The sequence below is a fragment of the Phacochoerus africanus genome, chromosome 5 (genome assembly GCF_016906955.1).
Source record: "Phacochoerus africanus isolate WHEZ1 chromosome 5, ROS_Pafr_v1, whole genome shotgun sequence".
Taxonomy (NCBI): Eukaryota; Metazoa; Chordata; class Mammalia; order Artiodactyla; family Suidae; genus Phacochoerus; species Phacochoerus africanus.
This window is the reverse complement of record NC_062548.1, coordinates 43,619,260-43,641,361: the sequence shown is the minus strand read 5'-3', so window position 1 is coordinate 43,641,361 and position 22,102 is coordinate 43,619,260. Positions and strand designations below refer to the sequence as shown.

General features: G+C 56.3%; 1 protein-coding gene and 1 long non-coding RNA gene across 6 annotated transcripts in view; one reads left to right on the top strand and one right to left on the bottom strand.

Moving 5' to 3' along the window:
* LOC125127536 (uncharacterized) overlaps positions 1-321 on the top strand; it is a 22,166-nt gene extending 21,845 nt beyond the window's left edge. The window contains exon 6 of the long non-coding RNA XR_007134960.1: positions 75-321. This is a non-coding gene — a long non-coding RNA (uncharacterized LOC125127536). The remainder of the gene's footprint in view (positions 1-74) is intronic.
* SLX4 (SLX4 structure-specific endonuclease subunit) overlaps positions 1-22,102 on the bottom strand; it is a 22,783-nt gene extending 681 nt beyond the window's left edge. The window contains exons 1-15 of one of the 5 annotated variants that reach the window (XM_047780687.1): positions 22,040-22,079; positions 19,697-19,794; positions 18,794-19,190; positions 16,724-16,945; positions 13,998-14,187; positions 12,829-13,041; positions 10,483-10,691; positions 10,039-10,364; positions 8,988-9,225; positions 8,547-8,635; positions 7,494-7,640; positions 6,684-6,853; positions 3,582-5,842; positions 1,085-1,184; positions 122-538 (exon numbers count right to left, since the gene is read on the bottom strand). In XM_047780687.1, coding sequence (XP_047636643.1) covers positions 122-538; positions 1,085-1,184; positions 3,582-5,842; positions 6,684-6,853; positions 7,494-7,640; positions 8,547-8,635; positions 8,988-9,225; positions 10,039-10,364; positions 10,483-10,691; positions 12,829-13,041; positions 13,998-14,187; positions 16,724-16,945; positions 18,794-19,136 — 4,925 coding nt within the window. In that variant the 5' untranslated portion in view covers positions 19,137-19,190; positions 19,697-19,794; positions 22,040-22,079. Of the gene's footprint in view, positions 1-121; positions 539-1,084; positions 1,185-3,581; positions 5,843-6,683; positions 6,854-7,493; positions 7,641-8,546; positions 8,636-8,987; positions 9,226-10,038; positions 10,365-10,482; positions 10,692-12,828; positions 13,146-13,997; positions 14,188-16,723; positions 16,946-18,793; positions 19,215-19,696; positions 19,795-22,039 lie in introns of those variants that run through there. The other 4 variants (XM_047780688.1, XM_047780691.1, XM_047780689.1 and 1 more) reach the window with 4 other exon arrangements.

Genomic DNA, 22,102 nt, shown 5'->3' with positions numbered 1-22,102 from the left:
TTCCTGTCCAAACCCAGAAGGCCACTGGGATTGCTGAACATGGAACTTCAGGCCTCACTTAGGCCAACTTTCAGGCAGGAGGACCTACGAAGCCACTGGCCCTGTCCTTCCATGGGGGTACCTTTGTGAGCGGCAGGAGCTGTCACTGCTGTCCACGGAGCTGGCTGTGGATTCCTGAGAGGCTGGGAGCTGGGCATCACTATCAGGGCCTAGAGGCCCCTCCTTGGCTGGTGACATGCTCAGGCCGGGCACGCTGCCACCGGGCTGCTGCTTTGGATGTTGGAGGCCCTTGGTCTTAGCTGGTCCCTTGGATCTTTGGGGGATGGGGCCAGAAGTGGCCTCCAGTGGGGTGTTGCCAGCTACCCCAGAAGCCTTGGAGGTCCTAGTGGTGAGAGTCTGGCTGCAGGGAGCTTCCAAGGGCACCCGCGAGGACTGGCCCTCGTCCTCGGAGTCTGACGGCAGCGTCTGGTGAGTGTACTGGAATATCTCCTTCAGTTTCAGAACCATCTGGCGTTTGGGCAGAGGGCGGACCCCAAATCTGAACGGGAAGACAGACGAACTTGAGCAAAGAGCAAACAGCAACCAATTAAACTAAATGGCTTTGTGTAAATGGATCTTCAGTGCCTGACTTAGGAGCCTTCAGAGGTCAGTGTCCCACGTGCCCTCTGAGCTGACTCGGGAATATTCCAGAAGGGCCATTCTCCATTTCCGATGGTGCCGGTGGCCAGACTTCCCCAGTGCCCGAGGCGGACAGAGCAGTCCGGGGAATGTGGTAGTTTTGATGTTCATTTACAGAATCAGGGCTCCACACTAGACTGTTAGGGCAAGTGTCCCATCCCTGTCCCCTGGCACGAGGACACCTGTCACCTGATGGGTGACCTGGGGGTGTCCTTTCTTGGCTGGGTCCTGGGTCATTTGGGGAACAGGATATGGAGGGCTGGCAGTCACACGGCGCCCTGGCTCCTGCCACCAGAGCTCAGGGTGGCACCCTGGGGCGATCCTTCTGGGCCGGCCTTGCTAAGCCTGGCACATGTGTGCAGGGTGAGGGTCCACTTACGAGCAGACTTTCCAGGGTAATACCAACCTATCCAGTTCTTTCCTCAGCTCTGGGGTCTCCATGAGGGAATACCTTGGCAGTGGGGTTATGGGCACTTTCGGGGGCAAGTTCTTCTGATTAGCACCTTCTGGGTAGAACAAAAGGAACACAGATTTCAGCACAAGGGACCTGACTTGGCTTCTTGTGACCCTGACATTGTCACCAGGCACACGCTGCACTTGCTCCCGGAGGGCAGTGATGTCCACCCCTCATCATCTGACTCTGGAACCGTGTCTTCCTGTCGGAACGCATCACGCGGCACACAGTAGGGCCTCGGGCTCCTGCAGGCTGACACTGCTGTGATGCACTCGAGAGCCGGCTAGCGGCTGCCAGGGGCGGGGGTGAAGGGGCAGTGGGGGCGACTGCTGATGGCTATGGGGTTTCTCTGGGGGTGATGGAACCATCCCAGAATTAGCGGTGACAGCTGCAGAATACTGTACTAAGAACCTGCTGAATTGTACATTTGAAAGGCTGAATGTTATGGTATGTGAGTAACATCTCAGTGCTGTTACTGTTTTAAAAAATCAGTGTTTTGAAGACAAATGCGACACGTTAGGTATATACAGACTTTGGTTCTTTTCCTTTTTATGAATCTGGCGTCCTTTGAGACAATAATGAAGACAGCAGGCTCTGTCACCTGAAAAATGCCCAAGATTCTTCCCATAATTTCAGTTTGTCATCCCCATGAGTCTCCCCTCAGACTCTGAGGCCCTGATCTTAGGTCTCCTGCAGTGGTTCTCACACCCCACCTGGGAATCCGTTAGAAATGCAAATTCTTGGTTACACCGGGGTAGAGCCCAGCCATGTGTGTTTTAAGAAGCTCTCCAGGGAGTTCCCGTCGTGGCTCAGTGGAAACGAATCTGACTAGCATCCATGAGGACGCTGGTTTGATCCCTGACCTTGCTCAGTGGGTTAAGGATCTGGCATTGCTGTGAACTGTGGTGCAGGTTGAAAATGCGGCTTGGATCCCTAGTCGCTGTGGCTGTGGTGTAGACCAGCAGCTGCGGCTCTGATTCAACTCCTAGCCTGGGAACCTCCATATGCCACAGGTGCAGCCCTAAAGACCGAAAAAAAAAAAAGCAGTAGCTCTCCAGGCGATTCTAATTTTGAATGCACTGGTCAGTGATGCCCAGTTGGTCTAAGATTTTGGGAGAAAATGAAAGGAGAGGTAATAGGCAGATCCGTGATCACAAGCAAATGCTTCCCTGTCACTAGCCACTGCTCAGTGTCACCCTTCCCCTTCTGCTTGGCCGTAGGCAGCAGCATCTCAAGGGGCGGGTACCAGGCCCGGGGGTCCTGATTCTCCCTGTGGCTGAACTGACCCGGGAGCGGTTTCTCTCTACCACGGGGGCGGGTAAGGAAGGATGAGCTGCATGCAGACCTCCCACACTGGCCACATCTGTTTTCTTCTTTCTTTTACTGCTGCACCTGCAGCATATGGAAGTTCCCAGGCTAGGGGTTGAATTGGAGCTGCAGCTGCTGGCCTAGGCCACAGCCAGGCAGGATCCATGCTGCATCTATGACCCACGCCATAGCTTGCAGCAACGCTGGATCCTTAACCCACTGAGCGAGGCCAGGGATTGAACCCTCGTCCTCAAGGATACTAGTTGGGTTAAGGAACCTGCTGAACCACAAGGGGAACTTTTTTTTAATTGAGATGAAATTCACATTAACAACCTGAAAGTGAACAGTTCCGTAGCACTCACAACGCTGCTCACTCAGTGCTCTGCACCCAGCACCTCCGTAGTTTCATCCCCCAGAGGAAACTCCACACCCAGGGGAAGCTCCGTGACACCCAAGGCACTCCCGGTCCTCCTCCCGCCTTGCCCTTGGCAGTCACTTCTCTCCTTCGTGTCTCTATAGACGTGTCTACCTGGACGTTGCACATAAGGAATGGCGCCGTGTGGGGCCTTTGCGTCTGGCTTTGTTCACTGCGAGTCATGTTTTCGATTCACCTACGCTGTAGCTGTGTCACTGCTTCCTCCTCCTGAAGCGGAACGAGTCCACCGTGTGCACAGACCGCGCTTCACTTACCAGCCGATGGACGTGTGGGTTGTTTCCGCCTCTTGACTGACTGCGCTGTGAACATTCTGGCGCAGAACCAGCCTGGGTCCTGCTCTCAGTCCCTTGGAGTGTGTGTGTGGGTAGGAGTGGAACCGCCTGGGAATCACGGCCATTCCACGTTTGGCTTTTGGAGGAACCGCGTGTGCCTGCTCTTCCCATGCACCAGAGGGGCCTGTCACAGCCGCTCGGGGCTGGGTCGGTTCTCGGGGAGCCTGAGCCAGTGCTGGGCGAGCCGCAGGGTGCGGGCGGGCTTGGGGAGCCCTGACTTACTGACCGAGAGCTGTCTGTCTGATCCCAGGCAACCTCCCGGCCGTGGTGAGGGGCCAGGTGGGCAGGGGGAGGGCTCGCCGCAGCCAGCAGGCCCTCCTGCATCGTCGGCCCTTACGACCCTCCCAGAGACAGAGGCCCTCCTGCTACTCACTTGGCGTCTGCAACTCCCACAATTTGCTGGGCGGCGGCTGGGTCAGAGGAAGGCCCTGTGGGGACTTCTGTTCTTCTCCGTCCCAGTCGTCCCACAGAGCTGAATTCAGAAAGCTCAGCCTGCTGCCCCCAGGGGAGCCGGCCCCAGGGGACTTCTCGTGAGACTTCCTTTGGCCAGTGTGGCTTCCAGTGCGGAGCGGGGGGGTGGCCATCGGTGCCGCCGGAGAGTGGCAGCCACGGCTGTCCGGGGCCCCCCCTGCCCAACTGCTGGGGCTGCTGGTGCTCAGCGGGCCGGTCCGCTCGAGGTTCAGGTGGTCAATCGGAATTGGGGACAGGGGCTCGACATGCCAACACCAGTCATCCGCTGGCATTGGGGGGTCGTGCTCCAGCAGGGGGCTGCTGTTCACCTGCCGGGAGGCCACCTCCTGCTCATCGTCACTGTCCTCAACCTCCACCACTTCACTGGCTGAGGCCTGACCCGCCGGGCTGGGTACAGGTGGCAGGCTCCTCTGGAACCGCCCGGTGACATCAGCGAGGCCTCCCGCGAGGGGACAGGGAGCCAGAGGAGAAAAGGGCTGGTGATGTCGGGGGTGGGGACTGGACAGGCTTCTGCAGACCTGCCTTCTGCTGCCAGGGCTTCCGGGAGCGACTGGGCCGAGGCGTGAGGACGACGTCTGGGGCACGATGACAGAAAACTTCGGCGTGGCTTCTAGGTCACGCCTGTTCTCCGCGCGGGCGCTGGGCTTGGGCCGAGCTGTTGGGTCTGCTGAAGGCCTGGATCTGAGGCCCGTGATCCGGGTTTGTGAGGAACAGTCTCGGCTCTTGCTGGCCAGCGGCGTGGCAGGCACCAGCCACGAGGAGTCCGTGGTGCTGTCCTCGTCGCTGCTGCTCTGGGGGTCACCGAACAGCTGCGGGGTCCTTCTGCCCCCCACTGAGCCCCGGTTCCCCAGCAGCCCCTCCACCTCCCACTGCAGTGTGGCCTCTCTCCCGGGGGGGCTTTGGGAAGGTTCCTGATCCTCATCAACATCAATGATGGGAAATAGCTCGGAGGACTTGGTGCTGACTTCTAGAACTTTCCTTCCTTCTGGGGGTCCTTTCAAAACTGACATTCTTCTGGTCTGCTCTAGTTCCAGCTCTTCATCTGAATCCAGTAAAAGGATGATCTCATCTTCCCTGTCCATGCTGGACAGAGAGTCGTGAGACTTGGCACTCGAACAGCCAGGTTTGGCCTGGGTTGGGTCCGGGCATGGAGACTTTTCTGGGGAGAGCAGGACCTCTTTACCTCTGTGTTCCAACGCGGACTCACATCCCTCGTCTTCCCGGCCTGGGTCCTCAGGTGGCGGGGGGAGGCTTCTGACCCCCCTCGTCTTGGGTGGTGAGCTCGAGGAGGGCGCCCTGGGAGGTGTGCCCGGGAGCTGGGGTGCTGGTGGGCACAGGGCACTGGTGTGCGGAGGGTGTGGCCGACGGGGACTCCTGCCCCAAGGGGGCTGTGACGGGACGAAGTGTGAGCACAAGGGGGGTGCCTGCTGGTGGGCAGGGGGATGGGAACTGTCCACCCCCCGTTCCCAGACGGAGCCGTCTCCCTCCTGGCGATCGCTCGTCCTCCAGGATGGGTCAGGGCCGTCGGCGTGAGGGGAGGAAGACGGCTGCTCAGCAGCAGCAGCAGCATCGACTGAGCACAGAGGGGTGCTGTCCCCCATGTCCGCCTGGCCCTGGGCAGGGCCGGGGCAGCGGGAATGGCCCAAGCCTTCCTCTGGGGCCTCCACTCTCTCCTCCCTGCCCGCAGCCAGGTCCCCGAGAGGCAGGCGTGTGGCCTCTCTCACGTTCTTCCGCGGGGCTGGGGCATCATCTCTTCCTTGCCCAGATGAAGCCATTTGTTCTGCGTTTTCTGACTCTTCTTTATCCTCATTGCTCCCAAGGATTCCCACAGAATCAGGGGCATCCTCCTGCAGCTGCTCAGCTTCTTCCTCCACCTCTGGAGCTCCCCCCGCTTGGAGCCGCATTCGCTGAGTAGCTGCGAATTCATAGATTTCTTCCATCTCCTCCTCATTGACCTCTTCTCTGTCGTCTTCTTCGTGGCCCTCGGATTTCGACAGAGCCTCTGCTCCCTCCTCGCCCCGCCACACGGACCGCAGGAGTTCCCGGAAAGTCTCCCCTCTGCTCTCACAATCCTCGTCCTCCTGCTCCTTCCTCTGTTCGCCCCCAGAGTCCGGCCCCACAGGCACCTGTTCGCACAGGTGGACAAGCTCACTCACACCAAACCTGCAACAGGAAACGCACACGTCACCCCGCCTGTGCAGAGATGGCGCCGGAGTCCTCACGGGGAGGGCAACCGTGACTCACCCGGCCTGGTGCCCGCTCCCCGACAGAGACGGTGCCTGTGTTCAGGCCCAGCAACGCCCCAGGCCACTCAGTTCTAGGAACAGACTCGTGAGCCTTTAAGGAGGGTGACTAACTGCTGCACAGGCCCCGCGTGGCTGGGGGAGGATCACAGGCAGGAGATGCGGCGGAACGGGACCCCCAAAGCACTGTGACTGAGCAGACGGGGCGGCCAGCCTGCCACCCGCTCGACAGCTCTGGGGTCTGATCGTACGTCTGAGGCCCCAGAGGCTGAGTCCCTCCTGCCCAAGGAGGTGCCTGAGGGATGAACACGGCTTCACCCCAGAGGCCCTTAAGCCCCGAGAGGAGTCGAAACACCTTTTCTCTGCTGAGCCACCTGCCACCCATCCTGAGATACTGGTGTGGACAAACCAGCAGGTGTAAATTCATGGGACTCAGACCAAGCATTTCCTCACTTCCGCTTTCTGGGACTTGGGAAGGGGCAGCTATTCAGCTCTGGCGGCGAAACCACCCAGGAGCAAGAGCGTTTGGAGGCTGAGGCTGGGACTGCCCGCTCATCATGCCCAGGAAGCTGAAGCCAGGACTCGCCTCTCCTGCTCTGGCCAGACTTCCAGTGAGTACACCCTGTTCAAGGTCACCACCAAGCCCACACTTGGCGTCAGAAGGGACAGGAAGGAGCCAGCCCTGACCCTCCCACGGGCCATCAACCAGAGGATCCCTGTCAGTTAATGTCAGAGCCATAAACGGAAAGAACAGTCCAGACCTGTGGGCCAGAGAGCTCAGGTCAGGGGCCAGCCGCGGGGGCAGGGCGGCGTCCGCGGTGTAGAGGTAATGCAGGAACACGCAGGCGGCCTCAGTGCTGACGTCACTCAGCAGGACACGCTGGGCCCTCACGTCACCGTCTTCTGAGGCGAAGAAGCCGTCACTGTTTACCTGAGGGAGAAACACACGCAGAAGTTGTCCCGACTGGACAGCCGTGACCTGGGAGCCAGGACGGGCGTTCGCCTGTGCTGCTCCATTTTGCAGGATGCAGATTCTGCAGGTTAGGCCTCAAAACCTGTCTCCAGAATCAAATCAGTGACAGATGCTCCAGAACCCAGCGAGTCCCCTCTTGACAGATGCATCAAAGGCATGAGAACTTTCTGATGAGACTGACAGCAGTTTTCTGGATTCCTGCAACGTGATGTTTAAGTCAAATGAAAGATGGCACAGAAATGTCGCAGCAGCTCAGCCTTAGAGAGGCTGATTTAAAAACTTTACAATCATGCAAACGTTGTAAGGAAACAACTCTGGGGGGAAACAGTTTTATTCAGCGGAACAAGAAATCTGACGTCTCCCAATTCTGAGGTCCATCTGCGCATAGAGCTGCGTGTCGTCTCCAGGGAGGCATGGCCTGGATGGCAGCAGAGAAAGAAGCAGTGGGGGGCGGGGGAGGATGAGATCAGGGGAGCTGAGGGGGCGGGAGGATGGGAGAGGCCAGGTGGAGAAGGGGCAGGGGGAGAGGGGGCAGGGGGAGAGGGGGAGCGGGGAGAGGGGAGGAGGGGAGGGAGGGGCAGCCGGGCCACGCACTCACGTGCTGCATGAGAAGTGGGCATCGGGCGTAGAGCACGAACTTGTGGGCATAAAGCACCTCGCCGCTGTCCGTCTGAAACTGGACGTCGCTCAGGTGTGGGTTGTTTACCATGGCACCAAAGTCAGCCACCAGCAAACTGAGGGAGAGCTGAAACGAGAGGAGAGCCACTTCCATGTGCCGCCCGCCTAGCTGTGCAGGTGCCCAACTGAGGGTGTGCAGGCGGCAAGCCCTCAAGCTGCTCCCAAGGCCCGGCGTCAGCTCCACCTCTGAGAGGCTCAGCCTCAGAACGGCCAACCCTGTTCCCTCTCAAATTCTCTATCACGACGAGTTCCCTGGCCTAAACGGGAGGCCCAGCTGGCGGAGAGGCCTGGCACTGGCGACCTCACCAGAACGGGGTGACAGCACTAGCGGCCGCTGAGTGCTTCGTGTGCCAGGCGGTGTGCAGGGTGACTACCGGCCCAGCCTGATGCTAACGCATGGCACCTGAGCCCGTGCGGCCGTGGGGCCGGCCTCAAGCTCCCTGTCCCCTCCGTGACAGGTGCCACATCTCCAGGGAGACCTTGGTGAGAAGAGTGGCTGATGGTGATGGCCTAACAGGACGACATCCACTCGAGGGAGAACCTAGCTTCTGCCCCTCCGCCATGACACAGAACAGGGCGGTTGGCCAGAGGCGTGCAGGACTCGCCCTCGGGAGGGTACCTCAAGGGGCCTCAACGAGGGAACGGAGCATCCAGAGATGAGCGTGCGGGGCCACCGGCTGCAGGAGGTGCCCTCTCGGGGCAGGGGTGTACCCCTGGGCCCCAGGACAGGGCAGGCTGCTGGGCCCGGGTACCAATGTGCCCCCAGAGTTCAATGACAAAAGGGACAAAGGCCTCATGGCAGAGCCCCGGGGATAGGAGGCTCCCGTGGGCACACGCTTGGCTCAGCTCCAGGGCCATCAAGAGGACCCGTGGGCTCATGCGAGGGCCTGGAGGCTAGCAGTGAGCTGGCCGCACTGAACACGGGAGAAGCACCGCAGCCAAGGCCGCGGGGCAGGGGACCAGACACCCTTACCGAAGCCTGGCCACCCCTCTCTGCGTGCTTCTCCTTGGCTGGCAGGACAAACCCAGTCAGCGGAAGGCCGCCAGGTGACAAGTCCATCCCTGAAAGAAGGAGTCACAGCTTAAAAGAACAGCACCTCCTGGCAACATCAACCACCAGGAAATCACATCGCCCACTGACCCAAGGCCACAGGCACCGCAGGCGAGCTGCCCACACACCACAAGCCCACCCGCTCCGTGGAAGGCCCGGTCCTGGGTCAAAGCTGAAGGACCTCTGCAGACTCACCTAATCACCTTCACCTTGGAGGGAAAATGGAAGCACCTACAGACCCTACATCCTCCCCGTCACAGGGGATGAGCGGGGACATCGGGTCTGAGCGGCTGTCACGGCACCAGGACTGGCCTGTCACAGCCTCCATCCCAGGAAGGGGAGCCCAGAGGGCCAGTGTCTCACCTGCTTCCCCTCCTGTGCCAGCTGGGCCCCCACTGCAGGGCTGCGGGCTGGCACTCAGCCCCTCTCCTGCCAGGTCCAGGAGGTCCTGCAGGGCCTGGTGCTCCCTCTGGCTGGCAGAGGGTGCTGGGTCCCTGGGGCTGTGGCCCCCAGGGTGGGTACTGTGCACAGCAGGTGGTGTTCGCGGGCCCGGCTCTGGTGGATCAGGCAGCACTGGGGGCAGCGTGGGTTCCTGTGCGAGCTTTTGAAAGAAGTCAGAGAGCCAGCGTGAGAGTGTGCCCAATGGTGCCAGCCTCAGCCCAGAGCAGGCCGGGGAAGCTTTTTACCATTACCACCCGTCAGCAGGCTCCCCTGTCATGACAGAGGACATGTCTGTGGCCTCCACGTCTGCAGAAGGGTCCCTCCTGTGTGGTCGAAATTGCTTCGAGCAGGTGAGTACTGATCCTGGACCACCCATGTCAGGCCGGCCCGGTGCCCAGGCCCCGTTGCAGGTAGACTGTGCGAGCCCTGGGAGCAGGACTTGGGCCTCTGCATTTTATTTTATTTATTTATTTATTTTTTGTCTTTTGTCTCTTTTTGTTGTTGTTGTTGCTATTTCTTGGGCCGCTCCCACGGCATATGGAGGTTCCCAGGCTAGGGGTTGAATCGGAGCTGTAGCCACCGGCCTACGCCAGAGCCACAGCAACGCGGGATCCGAGCCGCGTCTGCGACCTACACCACAGCTCACGGCAACGCTGGATCGTTAACCCTCTGAGCAAGGGCAGGGACCGAACCTGCAACCTCATGGTTCCTAGTCGGATTCGTTAACCACTGCGCCACAACGGGAACTCCGGCCTCTGCATTTTAAACAGACTCTCCAGGAGCACATACATGGGGAGCCAGCGGGCCTCCCTGTTCTTACCAGGGGAGCCGTCTAGCTGCAGACGACACACTAGGCGACAACCACGCTTCTTCCCCCGCCAGTGAAACCTGGGGTTTCCATCCCCAAGCCGCCACCCTTCCCCCGCGAGCCCACCCCCGATGGCCAGCGAGTGAGTGCCAGGCGGAAGCGCACCTCTGCGGGCCTTGGGGGCACCAGGGAGGGGACCAGGCTCTCGGTGTAGAAGGATTCCAGAGCCCAGGCCCCGGTCAGGGCGCTGCCCTCCCACAGAAAGTTCTGCTTTCTTCCGGGCGGTCGCAGACGGCCGCTGCCCTCTTCCAGCCCCCGTAAGAGCCGGCTGGCGGGAAGCGGCGGCGTGCTGGCGCGCTCGGCCGCCGCCTCCTCCTCCTCCGCCAAGAGCCGTGCCACGCGCTCCTCCAGCTGCTTGCCCGCCATCTCTGCGTCCTGGAGCAACAACTGCGGTGGGGAGACGGGCGCCTTCTTCTTGCGACTCTTCTTCTCTAGAGATAACCAGGCGACACGGAGCTGTCCTCCCCACCAAGCCCGCCAGCAGCACCTCCAGCCGCTGCCGGGGGGCCAGGCTCCCCCGGCACCGCTCTCGGCCACACGGGTACCTACCTGCTCCCGATCTCATCTTCCCAGAAAAAGCGCTTCCCAGTCTGAGTGCCACCGGCACAGCCTCGCGCTCCATCTCGGACCGAGACAGAGCCATGGCCACAAGCAGGTCCTCAGACGGCACCTCGGGCTCAGCGACCTTCCGCCTCTTCCGCGGCTCCTTCTTGGTGGCGGCTCCCTTCCGCTTCAGACCTCCGAGGGGACTGCCGAGGCTTCAGAGACAGCCAGACGGAAAGGTGAGTGAGGCGAGAGGTTTGAGCACTTCCTGTGATGAGAAGGAGCTGCACCCCTTCTCCTGGGGGGATAAGTGTGGCCTGGGCAGACAGAAGCATCAGCGGCCTCTGGGCTCAGTCACTGCGCTCTCTCTGCGCCTCACATAGGCTCGTGATCCTGGACGGAAAGTTCAACGCAGTCCAGACATGGCAGGTCTGGGTCCTCCCAGGTGACACTGCCCAGCTGGGTCCTGGGTGCACACCCGGGGCGCACCCGAGACGTGGCCGCCGCCTTCTGATAGAGTCAGCACTGGCTCCCAGTCAGCTCCCTGGATCCCACCCACGGCTGCCCAGCCACACCTCAGATGCCCCGTAGGCAGTCCCGGCCACGCGAGGATCCCTCCGTCCTGCAGGGGCCCAGGCCTCCACCAGGGTCAGCCGACCCAGAGGTCAACGTGTGGCATCTCATCTGGGTTGGAGGAGGTTACTTAAAGGGTTTTCTGGCTACGGTGAATCCCAAGAGGCTGGGCAGACGGGGGAGGGCACAAACCCAGGCCCACCTTCCCTGCACTGAGGGGCCGGCCTCCTGGGAAGCACTATGGCTCCCCTGGCCTGGGGGTGGCACCAGAATCGCAGGGGTCACCTCAGGGGTCTAAGCTCCAGACTCCTGGGACCCTGCATGACCACCACAGCCTGTGCGACAGGAAGGAGCCAACCCCATCAGGCCCTGCTGGTGGCCCTGCTAGCAGCTCTGCAGGCTGCACCTCAGGGTCCGGCGGCCAGGGCCTGGGCTGAGGGCTGCAGGCGTGAGCAGGCTGCTCTGACCAGCACATGGGCCCTGGTGGGGGAGCTCTGACCACCCCAGAGTTGAAACACCCCAGCCTGGCTGCCGGCTAGACGAGGCTTAAAGTCTCAGTGAGGGTGGCGTGCTGCGGTTTTCTACTCCAACAACCTTCCGGAAGGACCCACACACATCTTGTCTCACTTCTTGGAGGTATTTAAAAAACAGATTTTTTTTTTTTTATGAGCAGGTAGCTTCAGTCTAGTCCTGCCAAAAGGGCAGCAATGGTTTAGGTAACATCTGAGCCCTTGATGCTCTGATTCTCCAAGGCTAATGCTGATGGGCTAAAACACGGACAGGTGCGCAGCTAAGAACGGCCCCTTGCCCACCCCAGTGTCAGCACTGGCGCCATTCAAATCACCTGCCTACAGGGCAATGGCCGGAGCCAACAGCCACCGCCCTCGGCCTGACCTTTGCCCTCGAGAGCTGACGAAGGAAGGAAGTCCCGAACCTACAGCAGGCCAGGGCCAGTGCTACTTTGCTCCCTGTACCACTGGGGCCTACTCTGGCGTCCACAGTGCAAGGGGCAATGTGGAGGGAAGTCACCCTCTGCCACATGTGCCCGTGGTTTGCACACAGAGCACTTGTTTCTGGTTATCAGCAAGGCCTTCTATTTAAACACTTAAGCATTTATTTCATGCAAATTTAAAAGGCTTAAGCTTCTGTCTCACCAACTTGAACTGTGCTGAGTAATCTTTTTTTTTTTTTTGTCTTTTTGCCATTTCTTGGGTTGCTCCCGTGGCATATGGAGGTTCCCAGGCTAGGGGTCCAGTCGGAGCTGTAGCCACCGGCCTAGGCCACAGTCACAGCAACTCGGGATCTGAGCCATGTCTGCGACCTACACCACAGCTCACGGCAACGCCGGATCCCTAACCCACTGAGCAAGGCCAGGGATCGAACCCGCAACCTTATGGTTCCTAGTGGGATTCGTTAACCACTGAGCCACGACGGGAACTCCTATGCTGAGTAGTCTTAAATTAATGGTATGAAAATCGGACTACACTGAGCTGGAAGCCATGCTGCCCCCCACCCACAGTGGGCGCAGGGAGGAAAACTGCCGAATTCCTAGCTGCTCAGCCTGTGGGGAAGGACATTGAGGAAACCAGTCCAATCCAACGGGTCCCTTTCAAAGCCTCCGAGGATGGAACTCTCTCTCCTCCCCAGTTCCTGTGAAGCCTAGGCCCGGTTTCCTCCTGAGATGTTTCATTTTCAGAAGCAGAGAGCTGCTGGCCTCCAGCACTTCCACAGGCTTTTTTTAACCAGTCAGAGTACGTTTCTTCTTTGCCCCTGACTCACCTCGGCGCTGGTGTGCTGGAGGCCCCCTCGGGCTGAGCTGTCTGCAGCCGCACGGCCTGGAGCAGGAGCTGCGGGCCAACCTCCATCCTCGCGGCACACTGCTTCAGGTGGCTGAGCCGGCTCTTCGGGCGGAGGAACGGCTTGCCGCAGATCGGGCACTCGGGCACCTGAGGTACAGACGGCCTCAGGGCCTTTTCAGCCTCGTCCAGGCACCTGGGGGAAGACAGTAAAGGTAGAAGCCCCGCCCCCCCGGGGGTGGATCCTGCTCTGGATCCACATCGCACCCGCATGGGGCCAAGGCGCCTTCCCTCCAGGCAGCCTGCCCTCCGCCTCAGACACTGAACTTAGGCTTCTGTTAGCAGCAGCATCTGAGGAAAGCAAGGGTATATCAGAGGCACCGTGTGACCCGCAGCTCTGCTCCGGAGTGGACACCCCACCAGCTGAGGAGGTCCTCAGGCAGATCCAGGAGGAGACAACCCACAGGTCCACAAGTGGGTGAATGGATAAGCAAGACGAAGCCCCTCCAGACAGTGGAGTGTCATCCGACCCCCAAAGGAAGAAAGCACGAACGGGCGGACCCTGAAAACGCTCTGCTGAGTGAAGGAAGCCAGACACAAAAGGCCACATGTTGTGAGTCCGCTTATGTCCGGAACAAGCAAATCCACAGAGACAGACAGCAGGTTAGTGGTTGCCAGTGGCTGAGAAAAAGAGGGAAATGGGGGTGCCTGTTAATGGGCCTGCTATTTTGGGGGTGATGGCTGCACAACTCTGTGAATACACTAAGTAACACAGCTGCACTGTTCACAGCATATGGAAGTTCCCTGATGGAGGGGTTGAATGGGAGCTGTAGCTGCTGGCCTGCACCACAGCCACAGCAACCATATCCGAGCCTCATCTGCGACCCACACCACGGCTCACAGCAATGCCAGGTCCTTAACCCACTGAGTGAGGCCAGGGATCAAACCCGCGTCCTCATGGCTACAAGTCGGATTCATTTCCACTGTGCCACGATGGGAACTCCAAAGAAGCAATTTTAGCTTCACACCAACACTGAGGTGCTGCCGTCACACCAGGGTGTCTCAAGATTCCCACCACAGCCCAGGGGCCTGAGGCTGGTCACAACCATGGGAGAGATGGCCACAGACGGGTGATGGCCAGGCTGCTCCTACCGGTTCACATGCTGCTCTCTCCGTGTCACGTTCATGGCCGAGAGATTCTTTTGACAGATCTGGCAAAAGAACAACCCCTTGTCCTCCAGGCTGTCATCACGTGTAGGTGCCGGTTCCTGCCCAAACTCCTGCTGGAGGATCAGGGGCACGGCAGTGTCGCTGTCTGTGGCAGGGAGCCCAGGCCCAGACCCTGTGGAGAAGCACAGGGACCTGTGAGGACCGCTCCTCCTCAGACCTCTTGGAACACAGACACCAGGCGGAGCGTGAGGAAGGCAGACCCAGCACCGCTCAGCCGCAGGTGCGGCCCCGTCTGGAATTCCTGACACTAGGCAGTGGGGGGGGCAGGGAGGTGGTCCTCAGACTTTAACAGCATAAGGACCCCCAGGAAGCTCGCAAAATGCAGGTCCGCAGGCTGGCACTTGGGGGGTCTCGGTGGAGCCTCAGAGTCTGCATTCTGACACCTGCAAGGCAGAGCTGCTGCTGCTGGTCCAGGACCAGCCTCTGAGCATCGAGGTCCTGAAGAACTTGCCTTTCACTTCCTGTTTCTGCTCAAGTCAGCAACCCGGGCATTCCCGGTCAGCAGGGCTCCAGTCCCAACCAGCCTATTAAGGTTTCTCTTCAAAGCTCGACCAGCTCAGAGTGAGGTGCCGCCCTTGATTAAAAAGCAGAGGCCTCTTCTCAGCATCAGCAGAGGATGGACTGATTCTGATCGTGAGGTGGCTCCCAAGTGGCCATGCCCACTGTGGTGGCCCTCTGTTGCACCTGATATTGCTGGAGCAGACCCTTGGCACTCACAAGGGATATGCCCTGAGAACTTTGTAAAAGCAGCATACTGCATTTTGGTCCTATCTATGTATATATATATGTACATTAAAAAAACAAACAAACAAATAAATGGGAGTTGCTGTTGTGGCGCAGAGGAAATGAATCCGACTTGGAATCATGAGGTCTCGAGTTCGATCCCTTGCCTCACTCAGTGGGTTAAGGTCCTGGCGTTGCCATGAGCTGTGGTGCAGGTCACAGACGTGGCTTGGATCCTGCATGGCTGTGGCTGTGGTGTAGGCCAGCAGCTGTAGCTCTGATTGGACCCCTGGCCTGGGAACCTCCATATGCTGTGGGTGCAGCCGTAAAAATCAAAAAAAGAAACAACCCCTCACCCCCAAAAACCACACAAATAAGTGGTTTCTCTCTCCTGAGTATTACTGGGTGTGATGGGAAGGTTTATGGGAACAACTGGGTGGCATGGAAGCCTGGTGCTGGGCTCACGCACTGGCTGGGTGACGCCTCTGTACCCCTTGGTGGCTTGAGGACTGACCCCATGGCAGATGTCACACTGCTGTCGCCTCTGTGAACCTTGGGGGTCACCTGAGGATCCTCAGTAATCCTGAGGTAAAATCTGCAAGCACAGCAGCAAGAGGCTGAGCATTTACTAGCTGTGGGTCTGGCAATATGGTTTCTTCCTCTTTCTTTTCCTTCTATTTTCACCAGGGAGGAGGATTCCTCTTGTTTAGGGGATAAAGAGTAGCACCACCTGACACTGTGAGTCTCCTGGGCAGTGGGACACGCAGGACAGGGCACTACCCTGCAGGAAGGGCTTACGTGACACCAGGAGGAAACAAGTAAGCCCAGGAAGTGGGAATTTTAAAGGACAGTTGTCCTGGACTTTTTTTTTTTTTTTTTAGTTTTTTTTTTCCATTATAGTTGATTTACAATGTTCTGTCAATCCTGGTCTTTTTCATCTTTTTAGGGCTGCACCCGTGGCATATGGAGGTTCCCAGGATAGGGGTGAAATCGGAGCTGCAGCTGCCAGCCTACATCACAGCCACAGCAACGCAGGGTCCGAGCCGCATCTGCAACCTGCACCACAGGATCCTTAACCCACTAGGCAAGGCCAGGAGTCAAACCTGCCCTCATGGATACTAGTCAGATTTGTTTCTGCTGAGCCATAATGGGAACGCCAATCCTGGACTTTTTGAGAAGTTGATGTCGTGAACAAACGAGCAAGACAAGGGGATTGTTCTGGAGTCTGACCAGAGAAACCCCGAGCCACAGCTGGATGCGGTGTGTGATGAATCCTTGTTCAGAAAGAGAAAGAAGGCAGCTACGGAAGCTCTCCTGGGGACAGCTGGGGAAACTGCATGTGGACTGGCCACCAGGCAGTGCCAGGGAGTCAGCTGTGTTTGTGGTGGTGTGATTATGTGGGAGAATTGAGGGGAGCGTGTCATGATATCTACAGCTTTCTTCCAAATGGTACAGAAGAAACACCTATTTATAGAGACATTTAAAAAGTGTGGCAGGAGTTCCTGTTCATGGCTCAGTGATTAACGAATCCGACGAGGAACCATGAAGTTGCGGGTTCAATCCCTGACCTTGCTCAGTGGGTTAAGGATCCTGCGTTGCTATAGCTGTGGTGTAGGCCAAGGCTACAGCTCCAAATAGACCCCTAGCCTGGGAACCTCCATATGCTGTGGGTGAGGCCCTAGAAAAGACAAAAAGGTCAAAATTAAAATCCCCCCAAAAGAGGAAGAGGTATCTCATCAAAGAAGGTAAGTGGGAAATGGCCCAAGGGACCTTCTGTTCTCTACAGACTTTGCAAAGCGGTGGAGGCGGAGCCGGGCGGAGAGCCCGACCCCGGCAGAGACACGCAGTGCGCAGGATCCTTCCCGACTCCCCTCCTCCAGAGTGCGAGCCTGTCCCGGTTGGGGAGACGGGAGACTCGGTCATACCGTTCCCCGCCGTCACCGCCTCACGAGGGCCCTTTGGGTCGTCTTCCTCAGGTGCGGCCTCGAGGGAGCACCCTGCTGAGGCATGTTTCAAACGCTCGGGGTCTGCTCTCTTGAACTGCTGCATTCGCTGTAGCACCAGCTCTGCGGCCCGGGGTTTGGAGGGACTTGGCACCATTGCAGTCAGACAGGGAGGAGGGGGCTGCGAGCTGCTGCCAGGAGCCTCTGGCAAGGAGAACAAGCACACACATCAGTTCTAGCCAGACCCCGAAGACTCCTCGCCAAAGGTTAGCCCTCAGGTGTCAAAGGGGTCCTTTACTGACTAGTTTAGCTTTCACTCTCAAGTATGAATAGTGCTGTCTGTTGGCAACCTCCCTGGCTGGTGATATAAATACACCGGTCACAAACATCTGTGACAGGAGGGGCAGTGGGGAGTGACTGCTTATGAGCACGGGGCTTAATTCTGAGGTGGTGAAAATGTCCTAAAATTAGGTGGTGGTGATGGTTGCACCACTCTGTGAATACACTAAAGTCACTGAACTGAACGCACCCTTGAAAGGTTGGGTTTTACACAGTGTGAATTGCATCTCTATAAAGCTTTTATTAAAGAAATATTAATGGTAAACACCTATCTTTCTAGGTCAGAAGTTCTCCTTTAACTCGGTGTCTGCAGAAGACCTCTGGGGGGATCCACAAAGCCCCCCAAGTTGTATGTCAGCTTTGCAGGTATGTTGGGGGTGGTTTCGGGGGGACATCATATTTAGCTTTCGCTAGAATCTCAAAGGGGGCATGAAGGACTTATAAGGTTTCAGCAACATGACTAAAGTCTTCCAGCAGCCTCTCTGCGAGCTGAGTCTTTATCTCCACTGCACTGGGTCATGCTGACCAGAGGTAAAAAATATTATTTCAGGCAAGAAATCAAACTGAAACCAATGTGCCAAGAGTTGCCAATCAGCTTGTTCAAATAGATGTTTCTACATGAAAAAAAAAATCACTACATGTGGAACTAAAAAAGGATACAAATGAACTTATTTGCAGAACAGAAACAGACACGCAGACTTTGGAAAACCTTATGGTTACCAAAGCGGACAGGTTTGGGGGTGGGGGGAATGGACTGGGGGTTTGGGATTGGCATATGCACACTGGGGTCTGTGGAATGACTGGCAAATGGGGACCTTCTGTGTAGCGCAGAGAACTGTACCCGATATTCTGTGATCGGGAAAGGAACCTGAAAGAGAACGGATGTGTGTACAGGGACAATGAATCACCCTGGGGCACAGCAGAGATTTTTGCAACATTGTAAATCAACTATACTTCAATAAAACTGTAAAACATGAAAAAAAATTATTTCAGATCAGGAAGTGAAGGTGAGAAAAATATAGAAACAGAACTCAGGAGGTCTGGTGTGTACGGTGGGTGGAGGGCTAGGTTTCAGTTCTGCGTGAAGAATGTATGCTCAGCGTATGGATGAATACACCGAGGACAGCAGAAGAAAGCAGCTTTAAACAGACAAACCAAAAAAAGAATAGAAGTGTTTGGAGGAGAAAAGACAGACCAGAAAGTTCTCCTGGGACTCAAACCTACACGGCATCCCTGTGCTACCTCCTCAGCAGCCTAACTGGAATGGCCAGCCTACTGCAGCCTACCCGCTTTGGGATGAAGTCAAGAAAAAGAAACAGTATTCTTTTCACGCTGGCCTAATCATGTCAAATGCATGATGGTAACATCAATGGGAAACTGAAAAAGCCGGGGGCTCCTAACATATGACGTAGAAAATTCACACGGAGTTATATTTTCTATGACTATGGTTTAAAACAAGAGCCAGCAAACTGTGGTCCTTGGGCTGACTGCCTGTTTTTGTACGTGAAGTTTTGCTGGAACACGACCCCTTCCATTACATACCATCTAGCACGTTGAGCAGTTTGTGAGAGAGACCGTACGGTCTGCAAGGCCAAAACAAAACTTACTAGCAGGCCTTTTTTCAGAACATTTTCTGCCCCCTGGTCTAAAACAGGACACATCACCTCCAGTTTCCTCTCTGGAAACGTTCTGGCGGTGGTTCTGGCGGGTTACCTGTCTGGGCGCTCCACGCGCTGTCTCGGTGCACAGCAGAGGCACACACACCTCCCTCCCCATTCTCAGGGGGAGCTGGTTGACTCTGTGGCTGCTTGGGTGCCCCTTGCTTTTGAGTCCTGGGGACCCGGCTGCCAGACTGAGTTTTCCTCTCGGCAGGGCCTTGCAGGGTTTTGCTCCTGGAAGCAGTTGGTTTGGTCCCTTTCAGTTTGCTTCTTATCTGGCTGCTGTTTGAGGCTTTTTGGGTCCTCCTTTCCCCCGACACTTCCTTGGGGCCATTCTTTTTCACCCTTTGGTAGAAGCTGGCACAGAGTTCCTTAAAGTCGTCGTCTGAATCATCCATCCTCTGACGGGTTTTAAGGCTTTCACGCTGGTCCTCAGAGGACTAAGGGTCAATCTGGGGGCGCATACACAGAAGAGAAAGTGACCCTGAGTATGAGCTTAGCCAGGCCACGTTCACACCAGCAGCTTCATTATGGTTTCTGTATATTTCTCACTGAGGTACCTGGAGAGTTTGCACAATTGAGCAAAAAGTAGTGTCCACCCTCCATGATGATTTAAAATGTCTTCAAGGAGTTCCCGTCGTGGCGCAGTGGTTAATGAATCCGCCTAGGAACCATGAGGCTGCAGGTTCAATCCCTGGCCTTGCTCAGTGGGTTAACAGATCCGGTGTTGCCATGAGCTGTGGTGTAGGCTGCAGATGTGGCTCGGGTCCCGTGTTGCTGTGGCTCTAGTGTAGGCTGGCAGCTACAGCTCCGATTCCATCCCTAGCCTGGGAACCTCCATATGCCGTGGGAGAGGCCCAAGAAATGGCAAAAAAAGACAAAAAAATAAATAAATTTTTAAAAAATAATAAAATGTCTTCAAGTGGAACCTGGGTTAAACAGCATGTTTAAAGCTTACCTCTATTAAAGTTCACATCTGAGAGGTTCTCTCATCCAGGAGATGCCTCTGAGATAGAATACATGTGACCTTGGTGCTCAGGAGGTTCGCCAAGATCTCTGTATTGATAAAGCACATGTGTTCGTTTAATTTTTCACCTGTGGAAAACCAAAAGCATCTAAGTGTAATTTGGAGTTCCCTGGTGGGTCAAAGGGATAAGGATCTGGCAGTGTCACTGCTGTGGTTATTGCTGTGGCTTGGGTTTGATCCCTGGCCCAGGAACTTCCACAGGTTAAGGCCGGAAAAAAAAAAAAAAAAAAAGGTGTAATTAGATGTTGTCATTTTATGGTATTTCTTCCAGGAAGGTACAAGAGCATGTAGGGTACAGGGAAAGTCTTCAGGTTAACAATCCCCTGTCAAATACTCAGCTCTAGCCTGGTTAACACAGACTAATCATCCTATAGGGGACCCCAACATGACAGGGATCCAGAAACCTGTCAAAGCTTCTCCTTCCACAGGCAGAAAAATGTGTGCAACTTTGAAGAGTATAGTTTTTACTGAAACCTGGGAAATTAATCCTATGAACAGTCATCACACAAACAAGATGACCCCCCAAACCAGAAAAAACTATCTCTTAGGCCCATGCTGGTCCAAGGCCTCCAACTCAGAGGGTCTATCAGCAAGCAATGTAATGAGAGCGAGGGAATGGACACCTGAACACTCAGGAAGATACAAAAGGCTCATCCTTCACTGATGCCCCCAGTTTTTCCAAATCAGAAAAAGGTCGCTTTTCTCCATCCTGTCACCCCAGCAACTGTCCTGGCTCAGAACTAGTATGCTGCCCATATGCAAAGATTGGTCCCTATGGGCATGCTTATTTATACTGGCACAGTTTAGGGGAGTTCACAAATCAACACTGAATAACCCAATGGCAGAAAGTTCATTTCAAATGCCACTATGCAATTTCCACTGTCCAAGTAATCCAGTTAATCAATCACCTAGTCTTCCAGAGCTAGGCCTAAAATCTACTCAGCATGGCTAGCTCATTTGCATCTTCCATCTCCTTAGAGAAGCCTGCCCTCATTCTTTATCTAATGGAAAAAGATAAACTGTGTCCTCTTTGCTCCCAGAGAGGATATCATTATTTATCATTGCACATCGCTTTCTCAATGGCATTTATCACCAGGTATAATAATATGTAATAGACTTATTGAAAGCTTACTGAATGGCCAGGCAGCAGTCTCAAGTGTTTTACAAGTCTAGCCTAATACATACAACAACCCTGCTGGGTAGAATCTATTGTCATCCCTCCTTTCAGTTCCACCCGCAGCATGAGGAAGTCTGTGGGCCAGGGATTGAACCCGAACCACAGCAGCGACCGGAGCCACACCAGTGACAATGCCAGATCCTTAAGCAGCTGAGCCACCAGGGAACACCTGTCATCCTGTCTTTACAGCAAGGAACCAGGCACAAAAATAAAGAACGGGCTCAGGTTCTCACAGCTTTTCAAGTGGCAGGGCTGGGATCAAATCCAGGCAGTGTGGTTCCAGGGCATCGCCTCATATTTTTTTGTTCATTTACTTGTCATCTGTCCCCTACTAAGCTCAAAACTTCAGGGAGCACATGCTTATCTTTATTTCATAGTCTCTTTGGCTGACAAGGTGCCGGGCTTGGAATAAGTGCTAGACAATTATCTGTTGAATTACCTAACTGCTGAGTTTGGTACAATCAGGAGCGAAAAAGAGTGGCAGGAGAGAAGGCTGCAGGGAGAAGCAGAGAATCGTGTCCGAGCGTCTGGAACGTCAGGCTAAGCAAACGGTTGGATGTGGGCGCTAGAGTAGATTCTGCCCTCCACACTGCTTTGAATCTCCGACTCTGAAAATACTAGTCTAAAACAGTGCTTCTATACGTGCTCAATCAGTATCTACTGAAGGAGAGCGCAGGTTTCCAGACGTCTGGGGACTCGTGCCTTCTCAGCTTTGTACCTAGAGCGGCAGGCGTGCCACAGACGCGGAAAGAATGAATGGGGCAGGTGCGGGCGGACCCCCGTTTCCCTCAACCCAGTGACACACGGGCTGTCCCCTGGAAAAGGGCTGCCAAGGACTCTGGCGCCTATAAAGGTAGACAGCGAATCCCGATCGCCAGACGGACCCCCGGGTCGTGACCCCATAGTTATCCGGTACCCCTCCCCTCTTCCGTTTAGGATGCCCTGGCCCCCTCCACCCAAGCGCGGGTCCTGCCTCTAACCGCATTTAACGGCGGGCGAGAAAGGTTCTTCACCTTCAGGAGAGAAGGAAAGGCCCAAAGCAGTGGGACCTGCTCTCCCGGGTGTAGACTCCCGGCCCCAAGCCCGACTCCTCCTACCTCCGGCGCCGCCGCAGCACCTTCTCAACGGAGACCCGCGCGCCTGCGCATGCGCCGCTGGGC